We start from the raw sequence: 24,992 nt of genomic DNA, 5'->3' as shown, positions 1-24,992 counted from the left end.
GTGGAGCGCAACTCGAAAATGCTCATCCCGAAGCTACTTCAACCCGAGGTATGACTGTAATGCCAAACACATCCAAATAGCTAGCCTTATACAGCTAGAACGGGATCACAGACATACAAGCAGGAGGTATGAGTAGGCTTGGGGAAACAACAAGGTGTGAAGAAGTAAAACAAAATTCATGAGGAAAAACTAAAGGAGTAACTGCTCCGGAAAACAGCCCATGGGGAACTGAGCATGCCATGAAGCCAGAAGACTGAGTGGCCATGAAGTGTTGGCTATGAGGGTTGGATAGAAAAACAAAGGGTGAGAGGGAATGGGATATAGCAGCAGAAGGCATGGCTGAATAGGACATTGAATAGGAGCATTCCACATTTTACTGCAACTCCCACTTGTAAGACACATTAATAAACCTGCAAACCTACAACTGAAATTCAATGCAACAGCCATCACTTTTCTGTAAACTGCAATTATTTCCCCATTCCCCTGTTGGCACATAGTCATTGATTCAGATAATGTAACTTGAGACTGCTTTGCACATGCAAAAAGTCTGAACAATATTCTAGGTAGCAATAACCATGACTTCTTGGCCAATGTTTTTAATAATGATGAAAGAAATGTTTTAGTAGAAGTGAAAACTGCTGACTAAGAAAGCAGAGCATAAACAGTAATTAAAAGACAACATTTTGTGAAAACGTGATTAAGAAATGTGAATTGTTTAAAGCAGTCTGCCCCAAGGTTTTTCAAGGCGAGGTAGAGATAACCACTGTGGTATCCACTGAGCAAATCCAAGTTAAATTAATATTTAACTAACAGTAAAGCAGCAAGCAGAAATAAACCAGGTTCTTAACAAGCAGTAGTTGTCCAATATGACATATCTCTTCTGAGCATTTTAAAATATCCTCCCATGTTATCTATAAGACAAAGAGCTAGAAAAAATAAAAAGCGAATTATCAGGATTGCAGCAGAAGCCCCCACACTACTGAATTTATGCCTTCAGACCTCCATTTTTGGGTACCTATAAAAAAAATTAAGCATTACACCATTTTATTGCACAAATCATGCAATGCACTCTTTAGATGCATACCACTTCAAGTATAACTGTCAATTTATTCCATCAGTCATGGATACTTTAGCTGAGATTCCTGCATTGCAGGGGGTTCAACTAGATGACCCCCAGGGTCCCTTCCAACTCTACAATTCTATGATTCAAAAACTATGTGATCCTCTTATCCTGCATTGTACAAGGGACACTTAATATTTCCGTGCTGGATTAGCATTACACATCAGCATTTCCCCCTAACATCTTAGATATAGCATTTTACCATTATTATAATATTTGTGTTCCATAATGGGAACTAAGTAGTTTAACTCTTAGCCTCTTCTGAAAAGCACTTTAGAAACCATTGTAAAATTGGAATGCAGAAAGGTTTGCCCTTCATAATATACTAACAAGTCCAGAAAACTGCTGTCTAGTGGTATTTAGCTGATCCAACAAATACTTGATGGGTTTGTAAGTTTACAATCCTATTACCATATAAAATACACATCTCAACCTTTTCATAATCACGCAAGCCACGGTATATGAAAGTGTCGATTACACACTATGCTGCCACAAACATGTTAATCACACTCTGCTGAAACAGTTTACGTAAGCTCTCATCTTATTCAAGTATCTTTAAGTAACATCCAAGGAATCCATTTCTTTTGGGGGAAACTCCTGATTAGGTGATATCAGTTAAAGTCTACAGTAACATAACTGCAGGGGCAGGGAAAAGAAAGGTCCCAGATTTAGGGCCTAATGAAGGTCAATACGATCCACAACAATATGTTCCTTACAGAAGTTGCTCTGCATCTTTTAGAAACATTTGCTGGCAAAAGAAATACTGAAATTGAGATGTATAATGGGACAACATTCTAAAAACTGTGCTTTGGCAGTATGCTATTAGCAGGCTCCAACAATGTTATTTGCAGATTTAAGTATATAGACTCCAAAGAAAATATATGAACCTATATTACAAGTAGATTTACAGAAGGTCAAAAACTCAGCTGATACTCATCTTCTTTAAGCAATTCTTCTCAAAGCCCACAAAAACTGACTTTTTTCTGTTACACTTATATTTTTCCTTCCTCAGAGACGCATTCTCCAACAACTGCTGCTGGCAAAAGACACAGATGTTGGTAAGACTTTCTTAGGAGCACCACCACAATAAACCAGAATGAAAACAATCCAAACATTACTTATAGCCCATGTGAACCAAAAGGCATCAATACAGAATTGTTCATGCTTTATTTGCTAAATATTCTGACACTTTCAGCAGAACAGAGGAAGGCTGGCTATGACTTCTTTTACTGTTTCTGCCAAAAGCCAGCACACTATCATGGGTAAGCAGTACATAAAAAAGCAAACAAAGGCATATGGCGATATTTATAACCAAGCTGAATTATAAAAATCTTCTGCGCTAAGGGATGCATTAGCTCTTTGTCCATAAGCTGTTTAACTCTTTGCTATGAATGCCTTTTCCAGAAACGGGAGGAATGCCAAAGCAGGTCACCCTCAAAGTTAGCGAGTTAAAAACAACCTACTGGAAACACAAATAAACTAACACTGATTTATAACTGCTTAGTTCACAAGGTTGGCTGTTGTGATGACAGGCTACATTGATTTCTTATTGATAAAGTTAAGTTTGTTGATCACACTCTTGAATGTAAGTACTATCTCAGAACCACAGCTAAAACAATGGCATCATGGCAAAGTAATAAACCAAGGATTAAAGTACACTGACAGCAACATAAACCTGGCCACTGTGAATCAAGCATCAAGATAATGAGTGCTATGCACATCAAGTAGTTTTTTAAATGAAGATATTGTCACCCCAGGGCCTCTAGCGACAAGGAGAAGCAGCCTACAGCATTGGCAATCTAAAACTGTCATGTAGCATTTTCTTTTTAAAGATGAGCATATATGGTTATTAAGGGAAGCAAATATAAGACTATCAACCAGGCACTGTCCCTGCACAAGTCTCACATAAATTAACTGAAGTTGCACTCAAGAACATCTATGTTCCTGCATTCTTACTCCTTTGAATGAGACAGCATTCCTGGTGGATTGTGCTCTATTTGTTCATTATTTTCATGGCAAAGTTAATTTATGCTTGTAATTCAACACTTTCCTGTTCACTTGTGGTGAGCAAAAACGGCCCAAAGAAAATCAGGAGCCTCCTACAATTTTGAGGAGACAAAGACAGACATGGGCAAAACCTCCATAATGTAACCAGTTAACTTGGGGCAACATTATGGAGGCTGTGAACTGGGATTGTTCACCTCCTAACTACAAGGCTGAATTAACAATATTCAAAGATTGCAAAACGCTGGGAACATTAAGATAGCTATGGGTTGAGAAATTAGCTATGTCTTCAACAAATCACTCTGTATAATTCAGTTATCTACTTGACAAGTGGCCATTTTGACAGCACAACTACAGTTGATAACATGTATGATCATAATAAGTATGATCCTAAGCACTCTTTGAAGTAATTGCCATGGACCATCACCCTTTGTGCATACAAGTTATCTACATGCATGCATGTTTCTTAAGAGTGGAATTTTTTATGGTTTTAATCGTTATGGTGAATACTTAGTTTGCACTTTCAAGAGCTGAAACAGCTTAACTGAAACAACTGATAAAGGAAATAACCAAGGGTTTCATGCATTCATTTCCCTTCATTCTGTTAATATATTTCACACAGCTACATTACTCCGCACAATACTGAACTCAAATTTATTCATAGTTCAGGATTGTGCACAGCCATGTAAAGCCAACAGCATGAGGTGTTTAACAACTGGCAAGTGTAAAACTGAAAATGTTACTCTCATTCCTGATATTCAGAAGCAGTCTTGGGATTTCATACAGTCTGCCAGTCACTGCTTCAGTTAAAAAGAAACCAACAGGTTGAGTGGGAGCTGGCTGACAAAGTGCCTACACCATTTGCATTTTAAAAGGGCCCTTTTCTTCTCTTCTAAAGTACTCCTGCCAGTCCAACAGGGGGCAAAAGTTTACATTTTGAGCACAAGCATATTAGAAGACCTCAGAGATTGAATGTGGCAAAAGAGAAATAAAAAAGGAATTTATTGTAGCAGGGTATATTCTCTCACCTAACTCTGAAGGGAAACCTACCACTGTATTCATTCTATACTAAGGCTCTGAAAAATACAACAGCACCTAAGCCCCTGACATGTAGAGGAACTTTGCTCAGCTTTTAACACTCCCTGCCAACTACTATTTAACATGCTGCATATTTATATTTTATTTTTTAAAAAATTAATTGCCTCATTTTCCCACACAAATGTTATTCCAAGAAAAAGAAACCAGCATCACAGAAAAAAGCTAATGTTAAGTACACAGAAAACACTCCATAATTTTTATCCACTTCTTCCTTTGAAGCAAACAAAATGATAAATGCTAATAAGCAACTGTCAGAGAAAAAATGTGATTCAGGTAGTTTTCTAATTACCCCATGTTTAGCTCAGAGCACAAAGCATAGACTTTAAAGCAAAAAGGCACCTTTCTAAAGCTGTCTGAGTTTAAAAAAAAAAAACAACAAACCACAAACCAGTCTGACCAAAGCTAGGAAACTCATTGTTTCTCTCTCATTTCTTTCCATCAATCTGCAGTCAAAAAGAACAAAGCAAAGAAATAAAAAACCCGACACTCTTGGTTGCCATTTGAAAGGATGAAGCAGGCATTCTGAAAGCATCTGGTTTCGAGGCTCTTACTGGAGTGGTGTCACTGCTTCGCTTTTCCAGACTGTATGGTAGACCTGGGACAAATCCAAAAGATTGTATTTCTAAACATTTCTTTCAGGGTGGAGAAGCAGGCGAGGCAAGGCAACATTCCTGACCGTGCAAGTCTTAGGTTCTAGGCACCGCAGGTGAAGTCAGGCAGACTGATCATGTCTATTCTTCACCTTTTCAAAACGCCATTGGGGGGGAAATATACACCGAGACTGATTTTCTTACAGGCGCTACCACAGTATATTACGTCTTCCAGTGGGAAAGGTCACCAGGCCACGTTCATTAACATGGAAAACAAACCTCATGTTTCCAGGCTGCAAGAGTATTTGGACATTTGATGCTTTCATTCTTATTCTTTTCACATATTAGGGTTTCTTTTTAATCTAAAAAACAACTCTTTCAGCACATGATCAGGAAGAAGGGTCTTTGAATTTCTTTATTCTAAATTAGTGTCTACAACCAACACCACCATTTGATTAAAACAAAAAGTTCTACATTTTGTGCCTACCATGAACAAAGTATGCAAATCGAGGAAGGGCGGAGAGGAGAACATACACATGCCGTATCATGCAACAGTTCCAAAACAGGTACAATGCAAGTCTCCGTGTAATAAATAATATGAACTAAACACACACACGCACACATGGAGGCCAGCATGGAAAAAGCAGCCAAGAATCCGTGCAGGTGGTGGGGGTGGGGGTGGGGAGTGGGGAGGAGAAAGAACCCTCAGCTGAAATCCGGATTTTTTGTATTTTTAAAAAAGAAAAGGAATCAAGTGAGAATGGCGTCGGCAGGTAAGAGACGGACTGGGCAACAACCCCTCCCCCCTCTTGCACGCACAACTCCATTAACCGAGAGTGGATCGGGTCCAAAAGGTTTCTTCTCCCCGAGGAGGGCAAGTTGCCGCTGTGGGAGCGGAGGAAGAATCCCAGGGCAAGAAGGGGAAAGAAGGCGCTTCTGCCCCAGGGATCGAGGTTGATCCCGGCGAAAGCGGCGGCGCATTCAGAGCAACTCACCTCGAAGGAAGCTTTAGGGCTCGGTGGGCAACGGGGGGAGCGGTAAGGTATTTTTGTTTCAGCGAAGGCAAGCCTTCTCCCGCGCTACTCAACAGGCGGCGGGTGACCGGCAAGACCGTGAGACGCCGAAGAAACTACTCACCACACGCGCCCGGGGCGCCGCCACCCGCATGCTGCCTCGCTCCGACCCGCCAACTAGCCGCTGGCGCCGGGCTTCGCCACCGTCTCTCTCTCTTTCTTTCTCCGTGAACACGCGCGCGCGCGCGCTCTCTCTCTCTCACACACACACCGGCAGCTCCCGGAGCCCCTCCGCTCCCTTCCCTCGCACGAGCTCCCGCCCAGTCCGCGCGCGCCCGCCTGAAGAGCCGCCAGCACAGCCAACCCGCCTCAGCAGGCCCGCGCCGCGCGTGCCCAGAGCCACCTAACCAACCAACCAACCAACCAGCCCGCCCGCAGAGCCCAGGAGTGCCTCGCGCCCGCCCGCCGACCCCTCCTCCTCCTCCTCCTCCTCTCGCGCGCCCCTGACACCCCCACCTACCCCCCCATTGGGCTGCTGCGCCTCTTTCTCTTCGCGCGCCCCCACCCCGCCGCCGCCTCACCGTCACTCCGCGTTCCTCGCAGCTCTCCTCGCGCAACCGACTACGACCACTCGGTTCACCTCGACCTCCTCCTCTCTCCCCCCCCACCTCCCATTCACACGCAAACACATTTTGCACGCAGCCTTTCTCCAGCTAACGCCGAGTTAATGTGCAAAGAGAGTTGATGTGCCCCGACACTCTTCTTCACTATGCGCCCCCCCCCCGCGTCAAAATTCTCCAGGTTCCTCTCAGAAACTCACCACTCATGGGGTCGTGCCCCTAGAATTTGTCGCTCGCCCGACTATCCTGTGCTTTTCTTGCGAGGAAGACCCGCGGGGTTGACTTCCGAGTAAACCTGCTTGGAATAGAATCCGGCTCCCCCGGTGTAAAGATTATGCACGCACACTCCAGGAGACACTTCGCGCCGTCTCTCTCTCCTTCACCATTTGTCGGCTTCCTCTCTCGAAAGCCGCTTCACCCTCTGCCACAGAATCGACACCATTAAAGCTCCGCAGCAGCTACTTCCCGCCTCCAGAAGATCCCGGTTTCAGCTGTGTATCCCCCACCACCACCTCACCCGTCTTTCAGATAATTCTTCCTGTTGCAACCCTCTGCTCAGCTCCCGCGCTTTCCGCCTATTTTATTTCGTGCGGACCCTGATGTCCTCCCGCCCCTCACCCGAAGAGATTGGGAGGGGCTTGTTTACACTGTGAGGGTCAGGTATCGTGCACAACTGCCCCGGGATTGTTGAGCGAGGCAAACTCTCCTGTACAAAAGTGCTGCCGTCGTCAAATGATCTCCGCCTCCCTCTCCCCACCCGCCTCCTATACTGAGTCATGTCATCTTAGTCAGAATAGGTGTGAACTGCTCTGCGGCCCCAGGGCTAAAGGTTAGCAAATCTGAAAGAGGCCGGACTCAGACACACCCGACACCACCTTTTTCTTGAGCTTGGACTCGGCAACTCCACCTCCTTATTCGCGAGACCGGCTGGAGGCGGAGCTGCTTCCCCACTGGTCTTTGCCTGAACTCTCCAGCCCCGCCTGCACAACCCTCTCCAGCAGAGACAGGTAAGGAAGTACGGTAGGCAAGTCGGCAACCCTCTTCGTCAAGGTTCCTGGGGAAGGGGAAAGTTTCCCTGAAAATGTTCTTTACCATATCGTACTAGCTTCTCAGTGTACTGTCTATTCTCTTCTCGGCCCCCCTCCCCACTGCCACCATGTTGGGATGTGCAAATAAATAATTAAAACATCCATCATTAATGAAAATTGCACTGTTGCGCATTTTTAACCAGTCTTTTTTTAAAAAATAAATAAATCTAAGCCTCTCAACTTGTGTTATACACTTCCATGCTTGTTGGGGCATGTCTAGCCTTGAGGCCAAAAGATATTGGCAGGCATACACTTGGAGAGCCACATCTTAAACTGTCTTTGAAATGAAAGAGCTGGAGACGACAAGAAAAAAGAGAGGGATGGAGACAAGTAAGAAGAAGCAGAATTTGAGCAGCAGCAGCTTATAATAATTATAATTATAATAATTTATTTATACCCCGCCCATCTGGCTGAGTTTCCCCAGCTTGAAAGCAAAATAAAATATGGACCAACCAATCCTTTTTAAAAAATTTTTTTTATTTTCAATGCAGAATCAAAACAAAAAATAGCAAACATTGAATCCAAAATAATACTATACAAACAAAAAAACCCGGAACATACAAAAAAAACAGAAAAAAGGGGAAAAAAACCAAAGGAAACAAAACTAAACTAAACAAAAATGAAAAAGCACACATCTACAGAAAAAAAACATATCATTACATACATAAACACAAATGGACTTCCTTCCTTTGTTCTAAGACCTCAAAAAAATTTACCCTTACTGTATTGTTGTGTCTAATTAGATTACTTCCACCTTTGTACTTTTTTTTACACCATTTTTCTTTTTCTTTAACCCTGTAAAGCATCATTCATTACATACCAATATACTTACTCCAAAACAATGTTTTTTCATACACTCTTTAGCACAACCCCATTCTTTTAATAATTTCTGGTCCGATTGTCCCCTTATGTAAGCTGTGAGTCTTGCCAGATTTATGTATTCACAAAATTTAATTTGCCAATCTTTCACTGATGGATTTCTCTGCCTTTCCAGTTTTTAGCTATAAGCATCCTGGCAGCTGTTGTTGTATAAAGGAATACTTTTCTTTGATTTTCGGGGATATCATTTGTAATTAAACCTAAAAGGAATGCCTCTGGTTTTTTACTGAAAGATATTTTAAACATCTTTTTGAGTTCTTCATAGATTTCATTCCAGAATTGTTTAATAGGTCAGCATTCCCACCACATGTGAAACATTGTTCCTATTTCTTTTTTACATCTCCAACAGGTATTCGATTTTAATTTGTAAATTTTAGCCAATTTTACCGGAGTTAAGTACCATTGGTACACCATTTTCATAAAATTTCTCTTATTGTATAACATGCCGTGAATTTAATATCATATTTCCATAATTTCTCCCATTGGTCCAGCCGAATTACATATCCTATGTCACATGCCCATTTAATCATAACTTCTTTTACTTCTTCATCCTTTAATTCCCATTCTAATAATAAATTATACGTTTTGGATATATATATTTTTGAGTTTTGTAACATTACTTTTTGTAATTTTGATTCTTCTTTTTCAAATCCTATTACTTTATCCTGGTTGAATATTTGTGCAATTTGGCGATATTGTAACCATGTGGTACAGTATTGGGTCACCTCATCGTATGGTCTTAGTTTTAATTGGCCCTGTTCTTCCTTTAGGAGCTGCTGGTATGTTGCCATTCTTCCTATAGTATTTTTCTTTTTTACTGATATTACTTCTAGCTGTGAGACCCACAATGGGGTTTTCAGTTCTAACAACCTTCTATGTCTCACCCAGACCTTGTATAATGCATTTCTAATTACGTGGCTTAGAAATTCTTTATGGACTGCCACTTTGTTATAAATTAGATAGGCATGCCAACCATATCTGTTGTTCCATCCCTCCAAATCCAAAATGTCACTGTTATCCAATTTGATCCAATCCTTGATCCAAGTAAAGCATGCCGCATCGTAATATAGTCTCAGGTCTGGGAGTCCAAAACCTCCCCGCTCTTTTATGTCGGTTAATAATTTATGTTTGATCCGTGGCTTTTTGCCTTGCCATATAAACTTTGTTAGGTCCGTTTTCCATTTTTTAAAACAATCATCTTTACCTATTATGGGAATCATTTGAAAAAGGAACAGAAGCTTTGGTAAGATATTCATTTTAATAGCCGAAATTCTACCCCAGAGTGTTAATTTCAATCTTGTCCAAGTTTCCATTTCTCTTTTTGTTTCTTCCCAAATTTTTTTATAATTATCTTCAAACAAATTTATATTTTTCATTGTTATTTGTATTCCTAAATATTTCACTTTTTTTACAATTTGTAATCCAAATTTTTCTACCAGTTCCTTTTTCTCTTGATCTCCCATGTTTTTGGAAGGGTATCAGGTTTTGCTTTGAATAAAGAAAAAACGAAACTAATGGTGGACCAACCATTCCTATGGGTCCACTTATGCTGCCACAATCTCAGTGTGATTTAGCTGGTATCCTATATACACCCAGTAAAAAAATCATCGGACAGTTCTTCTTTGGCGATCACTCGGAGCTGAGTAAGATTGTCTTCCATGAACATAGTCTTAACAGTGAGTCTGTAAGGGACTGTAGAGGCCAATTCTGGATTCCACAGTGGGGACATAGGTTTCCGAGCAGGAGTTGATCAAGGTGAGGGTTTGCCAAACGTGCCTTCCTCTTAACACGTTTCTCCCTTTCGTCCTGAGTTTGAGTGTCTTCAAAGCCCATGACACCTTTGGTAAAGGCTGTTCTCCAATTGAAGTGCTCACAGGCCAGTGTTTCCCAATTGTCAGTGTTTATACTACATTTTTATAGATTTGCCTTGAGAGAGTCTTTAAACCTCTTTTGTTGACCCACCAGCATTACACTTTCCATTTTAAAGTTCGGAATAGAGTTGTTGCTTTCAAAGACGATAATCAGGCATCCGCGTAACATGACCAGTCCAACAAAGTTGATGTTGAAGAATCATTGCTTTGACACTGGTGATCTTTGCTTCTTCCAGTACACTGGCATTATATATCACTTGTCTTCCCAAGTGATATGTAAAAATTTTCAGAGACACTGTTGATGGAATCTTTCAAGGAGTTGGAGACGGCATTTATAAGTGGCCCATGTTTCACAATCATACAATAAGGTTGGTAGTACAATAGCATTTTGGTATTAAGCAAGCAGTTTAGTTTCCCTGCCAATGTCCTGGTCCTCAAGTACTTTGCACTTCATTTAGGAGAAAGCTGCATTCGCAGAGCTCAGGCAGTGCTGAATTTCAGCATCAATGTCGGCCATTGTGGAAAAATAGCTGCCAAGGTACGAGAAGTGATCAACATTTTCCAACATTACACCATTAAATTGGATTTGTGGCACTGCGGAGGGGTTGTTTTGTGCTTGTTGGTGCAGCACTTTGGTTTTTTGGATGTCGAGCAATAGGCCAAGCTTTTCGTAAGCTTCTGTGAAGCTATGTAGGATGGTTTGGAGGTCATCCTCTGAGTGTGCAAACACTATGTTGTCATCAGCATACTGAAGTTCTATGACGGAAGTTATGGTAACCTTACTCTTTGCTTTCAGTCTACTCAAGTTAAAGAGTTTTCCATCTGTTCAATATATGATTTCTACCCTGGTGGGGAATTTCCCTTCAACAGTGCAACTATGCCAGCTACGCCCCCAAACATAAATAGCAGTGTCATTACTAATTCCCACTAATTGTTGGGTGAACACAGCAAAATGCTCCTGCCCAGCAGGACAGCAGAGAGGGGGCCAATACATGCAACAGGGTACATCTTGTCACAGTGTACTACCATAAGCACCATAAACATTACTTTCAAATGTGGCACACCCAGTAAAGGCACAAATACCCAGGTCCTAGGCTGTTCATCAATTCAAGTCCCAACAGGGGTAAAGGAATGTGCTTAGATTACATGCAGGGAACACAAACAAGCAATGGGAAAGCTGTAGGAAGCAACCCAGACAACACACACACACATACCCAATGCACCAACCAGAGTCCCAACTGGGAAATGGCACACTTATCAATGAATGGGTCCTTTTGCAAGTGTGGATGAGAGAGCAAGAAAGATAACAGAAGTGAAGCCAAAGGGGCAAGCCCCAGGAAAAGCAAATACTGTAGAGTGTTTGGCCAGCCTTGGCTTCAATGGGAATGGGGTGCCTGGGATGGGTGGTGACCAGCCCTCCATGCCTACTACATTTATGGTGTGAGCTTCATTAACTACAAACACCAAAATTTAGGATTCCCACAAAACCTTCTGTAGGGTTTTGTAGTCATTTTGTAGAGTTTTGTAGGCAAACTCCATGTTATGTAGGACCCCTCAAACTGAGCAATTGATACGTCAAACCAGGGTTTGTAGTTAATGAAGCGCACACTCTCTCAAGCAACACCATCAACATGACCCTGTACTATGTTCTCTCCACCATACCCTCTCCCCTCGATCCTCTCATTGGCAGTGAGGACAGAGAAAAGATGGAGGCCAGCCTGAACTATGCTGAGCACTGCTTCAGCAGGTTTGTAGTTAATAAAGTTTGTGGTGTGAACTCTGTCATCCTGCTTGTGGAGCTTTAGGGCCAGCAGGAAGTTTCATCTCAGCACAGCATCAGTACTCGTGTCCCCCTCTGTAACAGTGCTTGCCAAATGTTTTCCCCCATGGACCACTTGGAACATTGCTGAATGTCTCGGCAGACCACTGAATTGTTTTTTCTGCCTGCTGTAGCAATTGTAATGTGCTGTGCTAGATGCTGTATGATTTTTAATTGTATTTTATTGCATCTTTTATTTCTTACATATCATATTTTATTATGTTACATACTGTAATAAAATAAAATACAATAGAAGTAATGAGAGGCAATTAAAATACAATTTAAAATCAATATGAATACTTAATGCAATGCATGTGCATACTGTGGATCACCTGAACTGAGCTTGTGAACCATTGATGGTCAGTTTGGGAATTCCTGTTCTATGGGATACATTGATGCTGAGGGGAGGAAGTATTGCTTCAGCAATGGAGTTTGGCCAAGACATTGTTGACACATATGGCAAGGGAAGCGAGACAGACCCCTGCAGCATTTCTGCTTTGGATTTCCCCCATACCTGTGTGAGATGCTTTGTTCTTAGGTTTATTTCCCAGGTTGGCAGCATGGCGGGTTGTGCTCTCTTTTGAGGTTCTGTTTTATTACAAAACCTCCTCTGGAGTTATCAGAGGGCTGGGGTGAGAGTGGAATCAGGAATTGTGGGATGCAAATGATTCAGCATATGTCTGCTTCTCCCTTTCATGATCCATTAATGTTCCTATGTCCATTTTGTCCCACCACTGGTGAAGTGCTAGTATTTCCACAACATTAAATGGGCATATCTCCAATGGCAGAGGTACGGTGTATCCAGAAATATGCCATTTTAGTTAGGGTTGCCATACATCCTGGACAAAGGTGGAATTGACATCCGGGGGGATTTCTGAAAGGTGGTGTAAAAAACAAAAGCTCAACAACTTTGGGGTGTCCTGGTTTTTACTTTCTGACGTATGGCAACCCTAGTTAGTGCAGTTTCTGCCATATCCTAAAGCTCCCTTAGCCACTGGATCTGCAGTATAGTATTGCACTCTGAGGCTGCAGCCCTAAACATGTTGGGAATAAGTATCACTCAGCAGAACTTTCCTCAAATTACCGGTAGATGTGTATTGGATTGTGTGCTAATGTTCCATTCGCCCGCTAAACCTCTATGATCTCTACCATGATTATTTCATAGAATCATACAATCATTGTGTTGGAAGGGAATCCACAGGTCATCTAGTTCAACCCTGTGGAATGCAGAAATCTCAACACACAGCCCCCCATTTAGTTTGAAACTATACATCACCCTGCTTAGCTTTGCAATATGCTAGCAGTTTAGGAACCTTAATTTATCTCTTTCCTAGTTTACCTAAATCAAGCCCTGAGGGTCATCATGGGGCAACCTTGCTAAGTAGGTCAGAATCTGACCAGTGCATTTGTGGTACACCATAGGAATCATATTTACACTACCTTGAGTTCCATGGTGGTAGAGAAGTGGTATATGAATAAAACAAATGGTCTTATATCAGCCCCATTGCAAAAATCAACCCTTTCATCATAAATTACATCTGGAATGTTTGTGTTGTTCAGAAATGTTTGGTTATGTGTCTGTTGATTTTAATGGCTATTTTTAAACATCTGTTTATTTCTAAACATTTTATTGTTTGTCGGGTTTGATTTACATGTTGGGGGCGGAAAGTAAATTACTGTTTTTCTTTGCATTCTCTTTACATATTAATTATATTTGTCGTTCCTCCGCAGTCTTTAGGGACGCAGGTGGCGCTGTGGGTTAAAGCCTCAGCGCCTAGGGCTTGCCGATCGAAAGGTCGGCGGTTCGAATCCCTGCGGCGGGGTGCGCTCCCGCTGCTCGGTCCCAGCGCCTGCCAACCTAGCAGTTCGAAAGCACCTCCGGGTGCAAGTAGATAAATAGGGACCGCTTACCAGCGGGAAGGTAAACGGCGTTTCCGTGTGCGGCTCTGGCTCGCCAGAGCAGCGATGTCACACTGGCCACGTGACCCGGAAGTGTCTCCGGACAGCGCTGGCCCCTGGCCTCTTAAGTGAGATGGGCGCACAACCCCAGAGTCTGTCAAGACTGGCCCGTACGGGCAGGGGTACCTTTACCTTTACCTTTACCGCAGTCTTTTATTAAAGACTGGAGACCTCTGTTTCTTACATAGGAACACAGGAAGCTGCATTGTACCAAGTCAGACTGTTGATCAATCTAGCTCACTGACTGCCAGTGGCTCTCCATGGTTAAGGGCAGGGGACTTTCCCAGCCCTACTGGGGATTGAACTTTAGACCATTTGCATGCGAAGCACATGCTCCTACACTGATTTTACAGCCATTTCCCCAATCCTTCTTGACTCCCCTTCCGTAGAATTTGTTCCATACCAAACATTTAAATAATGCCTTTGTGACATGTGTTTTCCAGTTCTTCTAAGGGATGATCTGAACAGCACCAAGTATTCAATGTTTTGCATGCACCATCAATTTCCACAATGTAATTGTGATTTTCTTTTTTGTGGGAATATGGTCATTTGTCCATAAGAGCATGGGCAAAAGTTCATTATTGCAAGGATGATTTCATAGCAGAAACCATTGCTTGGAGCATGATCAACGCGTGGAGAGCTCATGCCATCCAATGATTGGTCCACGTAGCATAGCATGATCAAATACGTGGTCTGGTGTGAGAACATGAGACTAATGTATTGTATTGTCTTTTATCTGCTGACTGAGGCAAAGCTCTCGCTCCTTGAATTTGTATCTTTTCGCGGACACACAATAAAGGCTGTGCTCCAGCAGCTTCTAGAGAGAGCTGCGGCCAGATTTCTGCAACCCATCATGGTGTGAGACTGATTATTTACGGATGGCTAGCGAGTTCTCGTCACTTTTTATTAGCATAATCTGCAGATAGTAGGGTGGGAGCTAGCCCTTTGAAGCCCTAGATACACAAAATGAGTAACTCATCTTCCAGTATCAGTGGCAGCAAAGAACCAGGTCCTTATCAATGTTTTCAAGCCCCCTCCCAGAAACCAAAGACTCCAGATAACAAGACTTAGGTGGCTTGGAAGGGAACTGGCTGTGTCTGGATGTCAAGGACTGTGTGTTCTATGGCGAAGTGAATGGTGGGGAACAAGGAGAAAAGAATGTTGGATGCATTAGTCGCTGAATAACCATCTTAACATGAAACATATACTGTACAAACATATACTGCACAATATCAAGTACAGTATAGACAATCAGCCTGGTCACACAACCAAGTATTAATACAACCTTGTATTTCTAAATATTGAATTTCAAAAATGTCTAATTACTGCCTATAAGAGCTGTTGCTTCACCTAGGGTTTTCCAGTTTTACCACTTAGTGGTATATCGTCCTTATTTACACTATAACTTAAAGCGTTTACAGGGCAGCTAGGTCACACTGATGATCCACCAATGTTTGCCAATGGTAGGCACGCAAAGTGTGAAGGGATGTGTGTAAACAGTTATAGGAATGTAGTAAAGTACTTTTATATCAAACTGGTCCATCTAGTTCCCTGTTGTCCAAACCAGCCTTTCCTAACCTGATGCCCTCCAGATGTTTTGGACTGTAACTCAAATCAGCCCAAGCCGGCACTCCTGTCTTGGCTGGGTCTGATATGAATTGTAGTCCAAAACATTTGGAAGTCACCAGGTTGGGGGAGGTTTGTCTACACTAACTAGCAGAAACTGTTCGGGATTTCAGGCAGGGGTCTTTCCCAGCCCTATCTGGGAATGCCAGGAATTAAACCTAGAACCTTCTGCATATAATGCATGTGTTCTAGCCACTGACAAGCTGGGCATGCTAGAAAAATGTGGCTTTAGAACACATTCAAAGCATGTTTTTCCTGCAGAGAATTCTGGATACTGGGTTGCTGGGATTCCCTGTCTGAAATGCTGGAGAGCTGCTGCCAGTCAGTGTAGACAATACTGAGCTAGATGGAGATAGTACTGTAGCTTAGATGGTACTGAGCATTAGAAGTCAGGTCCCTGTGTTCCCATATGGAAATAATCTCTGCCTCTCTCTCACTAAACACAGAAGTTTACTGGAATGCATTGAAGTCCTATTTAACTGTTTTTCAGGCCAGGAGTGCAGTAGTGCGAATACTGTTGCAGGCAACAGCATGATCAATGTACTTGTGGTGCACACAAACACAACACTCAGCAACACCCTTTGCAGCACTTTATACCAGCAGAGGACAATGACTTGCTCATGGGGCGGGGGGGGGGGGGAGATAACACTAGTGTAGACAAGAGACTAGTGCAGCCTTATCCCCACAGAGCAATGCTTACGAAAAGAGGAAAAGTGGATGAAGCAAAAGAGTGGAATCCTATGCTCACTCAGGGTGTGTTCCTGCCTTCAGGCTACCTGATGCAGCTTTTTGTGATGGCATAATGCTATGCCTTAAAAAGAGGTGACAGGTACTCTGGTGAAAGGGCACTTGCACTAACAACAGTGAGTCAAGATTTACAGCCAAGTGAAAAGAACATATTACAATGGTACCTCTAGTTACGAACTTATTTCGTTCTGGAGGTCCGTTCTTAACCTGAAACTGTTCTTAACAAGAAGCGTGCTTTCGCTAATCGGGCCTCTTGCTGCTGTTGGGCCGCTGGCACACGATTTCCGTTCTCATCCTGGGGCAAAGTTCTCAACTCAAGGTAACTCTTCCAGGTTAGCGGAGTTTGTAACCTGAGGCATTTGGAACTTGAGGTACCACTGTACTAACCTATGTCTTCTCCTTTTCAGAACCCGTACACCTCTGGAATCCAAATGCAAAAACCTGCCAGGAACCCTAGAGCACAGCTGCAACTGGGACTGCAAGAACAAGGCACCCCATGCAGGTAAACCAGGGAAGGGAAAACGTACAATCAAAGTGAAACACCCAGTTTATCTCAGCCCTCGAACTAGTAGAATCTTCCCTGATCATTGAAAGTAGTATTCCTTCCTTCCTTCCTTCCTTCCTCTCTCTCTCACTCCCCATATATGTGTGTACACACATATATATACACACATATACCTTGCCCTATAATATTGAAAGTGTTAGCTGGTTAAATATCACTCCCATAGTTTACATGTGATAACAGTGTCTTTTATACCGTCAATGATTCAGTATACAGGTTGTGGAAATGGAGCCCTATTGGCAATAAAACATCAAATGCAGGCAAGCTTCTATCATGGGGAGCACAACTAACTTTGCTGGTGAACACATTTCACTCTGTTGTTTTGATAGAACTGGCCAAGCACTTGTTACTCAATTTCCTTGCAGTACTGTATATGACCCAGGGCACATGGAGCAGAATAGTCAGTGGAGACAGTGTTATAGCCATTTACTCTACATGAGGTGAGGGGAGTGGGGTGGGGAGAGAATATATACTAAATCTGCTGAGGGGTGCAGGTGAACAGGAGGCATGGCAGGATGAGATGTATTAATTGTGCAAATAATCCTGGGATAGTTGCCTGAATGAGGCTATTGGTCCTTGCAGCTCTGATTGATCATTTCGCTGGCTCAGACCCATGCAAAAGAGCTAGGTAGACCATCTTGGGGTTTCTTCAGTTCTGCTCTGTATGGCTGTGTTTCCTGGGTGCCATGGATGTAGGAAGAGAAGGCAGCAAGTCATGTTCTGGGCCCTGGGAAACTACGAAGTCTCATTGTAAATGTGACTGTGTTGTTAGGGAGCTGCTCCATTAAGTGAGAGGTTTGGGCTCTAGTAATGCTGCCCTCTCTTCTGCATCTCACTATTGTTGGTGGCAGATTAACTTTCGTATTACAGTGATAATTTCAGCATCTCCCTGTAGCACCAGGGTTGAGAATGTGTGACACTCCAGAAAATGCGAGAGAACTCTGCCCCTAATCCATTGCACATTGGCTGGGGCAGATAGGACTTGGATTCCAGCAACATCTGGAGAGCCACAGGTTCCTCACCACTGCTGTTGCAGGATGTGAATCCATATATCCTATTCCTTCTGCAGTACTATTTACCACTTGGCTCCCATGTAGATCCTAGTGTTTATTTTATTCCTCTGAGCTTCCTATCGTTTCTGTTCTTTCTTGTCTCTTCCTTGCAAAAAGCTTGTCCCCACCCCCATACAGGGACACCAATAGATCTGTATTGTGTAGAGCATTTCAAGAGAATTTAAACTGTCATGGAGCATTATATCCACAGTGACAATCAAATCATTATCCTAGAAAACCAGTACTTTCTACATGCAAGATTCTTACCCACTGGGCTATATAGTTGTGATTAGAATGGCAATCCTGTCTGGCCTGTTTGCAGGCTGTGTGTGTTTGTGCTGCCAGGAGATTCAAACCCCTTTCCACAGCTCTGGTGTTTGGGACGATAAGTGTCATATTTGCCAGCTCGTTGCACCATGGTGGCCTCTGCTGGAAAAGGCACTGTGGTGTATGTCTGCCCTGTTGTGAATTGTGTGTGGGGTATGTGAATGCCAGATTGGATGGTATCCTGGCCCGTCGCTCTCCACTGATTGGTGCCTTCCCTACATTGCCAATATGGGGCAGTGGCAGCAAGCAAGCTCATGATTCACGAGATGCAGCAAACTACCAAGAGTGCTGTGTGAATGTCTTTTGATGTTTTTATATTGGCACATATTTCTGCAGCTATTGTGCCTCTGACATCGTTGCTAGGTATGCACAGGATGGTTACTAGGTTACATTGGCAGTAGCCCTGAAGTAGTAGCCACCAGAGTAGCAGGGCCATACAGTGATCCTGCCTTGTAAAATATATATTTTCCTATGCAGAGATTATCTTCATGTAGCGTGTGAAGTGGCCCTTAGCTAACAGCTGTTGGTATTCCTATTCTCCATTAATGAGTATAGTCCCTACATTTGCAAAGGTAGTTTGGTCACAGCAGCAAATGGAAAATGAGATTGTGCCATCTGGGTACTGTCTACTCGTTAGAGGGGGAAAAGCTGAGAATGTGGCGTTTTAATGGTGATGGAAGCATTACATCTTAATGTCACACACATAATTAATAAGATTAAAAGAGATAAGTATTCTGATGAAATTGCCCTCTTTAGTTTGGGACAAGCAGGATGAGAAACTCGTTAAAGAAGCTGAACTAAGGTAAAACAAAGATGTCACAGGCAGCTTCACTTGGAATAGGTAGCGATGTAATCGGGCCAATGAGAAAATGGGGAGTGCTTCATTTAACCCCAGCATCCTTAGTAGGTGAGAAGGCCCATAAGTAGCTGTGCCAACACTCTGGCACCCATTACCCTGATGTGACTGCTTCTGGTGACCAACAAAACTTGCCTACGCATGTGAATTCAGTTAAGCTCAGATGAGCATTGACATCCACAAATGCATCTGCATCAACAACACATTAGGATATCTTTTCCTGGGACTGAGATGCTTGTCTTCTGCCCTGATCAAGTCCTATAAGGAAACTGATCTGGAAAGTAGCCCCACCCCTCCATTCAGAGCTTTCAATCAATTTATAAGATGAGAAATAGAAGCTCACATCTCCCTGAAGTCTAATCCTCTGTGGAAGCCGGTGGACAGACAGGTAGTGCTTGAAAATCCTGGTGCTTGCTGCATGGAAAGAAACTCAGTCAATTAAATTTATAATGGTAATAACTGAGTTTGTAGTCATGGCCAATGTCCTCTGAATACAACTATCAGTCTCTGCTAAAGATCTTACCATATAAATAAAAGGCAACAGGCAGATATGACAGACAAATTGGAGCACAAGAAAACAATGTTTTAATACTAATGGGCTAACAGCAGGCTGGCTCAGCATATCAGCTCCCTGACTATGGTCAGATTTTTAAAGCAATTCTGTTGGTGCTCTGTATGAGATAAGAAGGGGGAAAGGAAATGCTTTTATGTTAATTAATGCCAGTGCCTACTTTAATTTGGCTTTTGGAAAGTAGCACTCTTTATCATGTATACCCTATTTACTCTGTCATAGATCCATAGCATGGAGCTACCACAATTTTAATCCAAATAAACAAACAGCAAAAGGGTTTTTGTGCACATTCAGTTCCTAAATATTAATAGCTTAACCATTTGAAAATTGAATAATAGAAGTAGATGGCTTTGAGGAAGAGGGAATAGTGTGGGAGCTGTTGGTTTGGCCCTGTCTCAGGTCAGCAGTAACCAAAAGCTATTGCTCTCTGATGAGTAGGTTACACATTTATAATAAATGAGGCAGTGAGTTCATCCAAATTCTTAATGAGGAAATATTCACATACTGCACTCTGGGAACAACTCTGGGCATTTCATATGGAAGATAGATGACAGCAGGGTCCAATGAGACTGATGTCCACATATTCTGATTAGATTAGATTGAACTTCATTGCTTGAGTATTACAGAAATCATGTCAATGTATGTATCAGTTTCAGAGTGCATAGCTTTCCTATCTGTCCCTAGAATTTTACAGACATTCCCTTACATATTGATGCCATTTGCAGTTTTACTTTCTCCTGTGTTCTTTTTACTTGTGCAAATGAAGCATTCTCTTTGCCACTTCACAAGTGCTGGTGATTTTCATGCACCCTGTGTTTCATTATGCCTTTCAGGTAGTTACCATTCTATTTTTTAAAAAATAGTTTTCATTTATATACATTACAACAATTATTTAACCATAATTTTAACATTTTCAACCGACTTCCTTCCCCCTCTTTCTGCAACTCCTTACATATATTTTTGTCCTTTCCTGCATACTCCAAATTGCCTTAACTTATTCTTTTATTCATCTTTTCACTCACTCACCCCCCCCCCCCACACACACTGCAGGTTATATATTTGGAACTATAGGCCCATCAGTGATGTATAGAGCTGAACATATGGCAATTGTTTTAATATATCTGAAACAGAAAAATACTGAGTTGGGCAGAAACCCCAAGACCAGGAGTGGGGAACTTACATAATATGCCATATGCTTTCATGGACTAGACTCAGTTTCATACAGTAAAGCAGACTCTACTCCAGGAAAGCTTTATACTGTAATAAATTTATTCATCTTAAATGCGCCACTAGACTCCCTGTTGTTTTCGCTGCAACAGGCCGATGTGGTTATCTCTTAGGAAACTACATATTATTTATTTATTTCATTTCAGTTGTGAATCGCTTCCCATAAAACATCTTGAATCAATTTAACAATGAAAACATTACAAATAAAATAAAATCAAAATCAAATTTAAAAACAATTTCTAGTCCAATACAAATAGACTGAGATGAAAACATCCGCTTAAAATATGTGTTGGAAAAGTAAGGTTTTCAATAGGTGCTGAAAAGATACTAGAGACAGTACCTGTCTGATATGTAACAGGATGCAGTTCTAAAGGTTAGGCACTGCCACACTAAAAGCATGATGTGATGTCAACAATCTATGGAACAGACCTCCTGATGAGGAAATGTGTGCAGAAGCACCCTGATAAGTTGCATATATAGGAAGTAAGATTATATTTTAGGTATATTGGTCCCAAGCTGTATAGTTACCAGCACCTTAAACTTAGCCCACTAGCTATTTGGCAGCCAGTGCAGTTCTTTTAGCAGTAGTGTAATATGATTGTGATATTCTGCCCCAGTGAGCAGTCAAGCTGCCACATTTTGTACCAGCTGCAGCTTTTGAGTCAAGCTTAGGGGCAAACCAACAGAGCACATTGCAGTATTTCATCCTAGCACATGGATGACAGCGATCAGGCTATCCTGGTCCACAAACAGCCATAGCTGCCTTACCAGCCAAAGTTAGTAAAATGTGCTCCTAGCCGGTGAGGTCACCTGTGCCTCTAGGGATGGAAACAGATCCAGGAGCACCTCCAGATTATAAATCTGCTCCTGCAGGGTGAGTATGATGCATGCAATTGACCAATTATCCAGACTCAGAAACCACTCGCCTACAACACTTGTATCTTGCCAGGATTCAGACTGTTTGGTTCAGCCTACCACCAAGTCCATACTCCAGTCCAGGGCTTGTTAAGCCTCTCCTGATTCAGATGTTTTGGAGAAACATCTGGGCACCATCAGTGTACTGATAACACCTCACCTCAGATCCATTAATGACCATTCCTAACAGCTTAATGTTAAATAGCAATTAGCTATTTGGCATAGTGGGATAGATGTGAAATGTGTTTTCACAAATATTAGATTATTTGTGCAAAAACATGTTGTTTATATGCATATATTTAAAAACTTTTTATGGCTGCAATTATAAGCCCATTTTATTTACATGGAAATTCTAGAGTTTCTTCTACATAAAGCCACAGTTCAAAACTCACCTAAATTGTAAACTGGAACAAACTCATATCTGTCAGTCTGCGTCCTCATGTACAAGATATTAATATTGATTACCTCCCTTAGTAACTGCATTGTTGTAAGTCATAAAGACAATGGGTTGTCCTCCACTAAGCCATACTCTGAGTAGACCCACTGAAATCAATAGATTGTTAACCATCTATTTTAATAGGATTATAGCCTAAATCACTAAGCATTCTATTATTAACTGTATTTAGGCACTTGGCATGAGACTGAATGCTAAATACTGTACATAAGACAAACATTATATATGCAATGGTATCTAGTCTTCTTTCAAACCATTTTTTCTAGTGAATGGTTTTTTTTGTAATAGTTAAAGTCTTTCACCAGCTTTTAGGGTGGTTGATGCAGTTTTCTGGACTGTGTCACAAGTTTCTGATCTAATGTTTGAATTCATTCATGCTGATGCAAGGGAATGTTTCCATCTGTGGCTTCCCTTTGCAGTACATCTTGAGGACCATATGGCTGTGTTTGGCATTTCAGCACCTTTTCAATGTTTTCCTGCAACTTTCCCACCTCCTGCTGTAGAAGAGACTTTGGGAAATCTCCTTGCTTCTCCTGGGTATCATTAAAAGGCTTTGTGTTGTTAGTGTTTGATCATTAGATCCTAGAGAAGTGATAGGTTTGCAGAATAAACCCTAAACATTAGAATCCAGCCTATATTAACCAGCAGCAATAATTCATCTGTGGATATTTCTTCCTAGACTTGTCTCTAGAAGAACAATCTGGATTATGATTAAGGTTGTAAAATGGGACTTTGATGCATGAGTTTCATTCCTCTTTGATGAATTATTTGCATAAAGGATTATGGTACATATTTATAAAAAAACGCTGACAAGGCAAAACTGGATAAAGTGCATACAGTTTGAAGGATAGGATTACAATGAGAATAATCATGATAAATTGTAAACTTGAACTGAAAACACAAGAATGTGCTAAAAATGATAATGTTAAACATAACCAAATGCTGAAACGCAAATTGAAGAGATACAGACAGTAGCAAATGAAAAGGATGTGGGGCCAAGTTGTAATAAGCATGTGGTTGCAGTATGTCATAGCCACAGGCATAGAAGGTATAGCTTTCTGCTGCATTAGCTGCTAGTGGTGTAGCAAACACTTTGTACCTAAAATATAGGGAATTGTAGTATTTGCTAGTCATGCCTCAGCTGGAAAAACTAAGCCTACTTTGGGTCCCATACTGGAATGAATATTTAAACAAATTATTAAAGATGGAATATGTCACTAGCCTTTAAATCAGGCATAGGCAAACTCGGCCCTCCCGATGTTTTGGGACTACAACTCTCATCCCTGACCACTGGTCCTGTTAGTTAGGGATGGTGAGAGTTGTAGTCCCAAAACATTGGGAGGGCCGAGTTTGCCTATGCCTGCTTTAAATAATAAAATGACTGCTATAATTATGATATACACCAAGAGGCAGTGGGTTTATTTGTAGAAATGTAAATTTAAGCTAAACATTGGAAATCTTCCTCACAGAGAGAGTAGTTGGGTATTAGCAGGCATTGAGTAAGACTGTTGTAGAGCTTTTGTTGTTGGAAAACTTTAAAAGCAACCACCACCACCCTGACTCAACATCTTTTGAAGGTAGCTCAGCTATAGAGAATCCTACAAGAAGTTGGAGAAAATAACCCCAGGGGTGGCTTCCAATTGTATGATTCTACAATTACTAGCAGGGCAGTTTACTACTTCCTGACAAGAGTTTGGTCTCCATGAACCTCCTGAGGCAATGGCAGCTAGAATTAGATTTGGTTTGAAATATGACTTCAGCAAAAGAGTTAGGGGAGCTTGTCTGACTTGTACCAACCTGCATTGGAACTTGGAGAGTGGAGCATGACTTGCCAGAAGGCAGTATTTGAAGGACACACCAGGCTGTGTATGCTGTACTGGAGAAATAGGCTGCAGTTCAGCAGATCTGTAAATAGTTCTCAGTTAAATAGTTCCCATAACACTCAGCTCCGCAATACAGTACAAGACACATGGAATAATTTTGTTGACTACTTGAATCCTCATTTTAGAAGTAAAATAAGAAAACTCCTGCTGGATCACATCAAATGCTCATTTAGTTCAGCATACCATTCTCACAGTTGCCCACCAACTGCCAAGCAGCACCTGAGCACAACAGCACACTCACCATTTGCTATTTCCACCAACTGATATTCAGAAAAGTGTAGTGTATCATGTAAAATTTTTGTGCAGGAGAACCAGCCTACTTTGCAGGCTTCTTGAGGATGATTCAAACTGGGGGTGGGGGTGGGTGGGAATTGTAGTCTAAATGTTCTTCTTGTGAGAGACCTGCCGTGGGTCATCCATATAATATAGAAGAAGAGAGTACATAAAAAATAAATAATGTATAATGCAAAAGCAAGATTTTGGTTACCCAAACAAGAAGTGGAGGGGGGGGGGAGGATTATCCATTTGTTTTTTGTTCTTATTTTTATTATGTATTTTGTGTTTTCTATATTGTAATTTTATGTTGTGCACCACCCTGAGATCTATGAATGAAGGGTGGTAAAAATATAATAATAATAATAATAATAATAATAATAATAATAATAATAATAATAGAACCGCTATGCAGCTAAACTGTATACTATGGTCTGG

General features: G+C 41.7%; 3 protein-coding genes across 14 annotated transcripts in view; 2 read left to right on the top strand and 1 right to left on the bottom strand.

The window, feature by feature from the left end:
- Positions 1–7,199, bottom strand: part of PTPRF (protein tyrosine phosphatase receptor type F) — a 478,221-nt gene extending 471,022 nt beyond the window's left edge. For 5 of the 12 annotated variants that reach the window (XM_079980216.1, XM_079980222.1, XM_079980226.1 and 2 more), the window contains exon 1: positions 5,950–6,131. The gene's annotated coding sequence lies outside the window, so the exon portion shown is untranslated. Of the gene's footprint in view, positions 1–5,949; positions 6,132–6,645 lie in introns of those variants that run through there. The other 7 variants (XM_079980223.1, XM_079980225.1, XM_079980224.1 and 4 more) reach the window with 3 other exon arrangements.
- Positions 1–24,992, top strand: part of MED8 (mediator complex subunit 8) — a 299,444-nt gene that overhangs the window by 32,417 nt on the left and 242,035 nt on the right. The gene's annotated exons all lie outside the window — the stretch shown is intronic.
- HYI (hydroxypyruvate isomerase (putative)) overlaps positions 11,900–24,992 on the top strand; it is a 142,238-nt gene continuing 129,145 nt past the window's right edge. Inside the window, exons 1-2 of the mRNA XM_079980518.1 lie at positions 11,900–12,030; positions 16,842–16,936. Coding sequence (XP_079836644.1) covers positions 11,915–12,030; positions 16,842–16,936 — 211 coding nt within the window. The 5' untranslated portion in view covers positions 11,900–11,914. The remainder of the gene's footprint in view (positions 12,031–16,841; positions 16,937–24,992) is intronic.

This window comes from Podarcis cretensis (genome assembly GCF_951804945.1).
Source record: "Podarcis cretensis genome assembly, chromosome: 6".
In the NCBI taxonomy this organism is placed as follows: Eukaryota; Metazoa; Chordata; class Lepidosauria; order Squamata; family Lacertidae; genus Podarcis; species Podarcis cretensis.
Note: the sequence above shows the minus strand (reverse complement) of the source record. Positions and strands in the feature narration are given on the sequence as shown.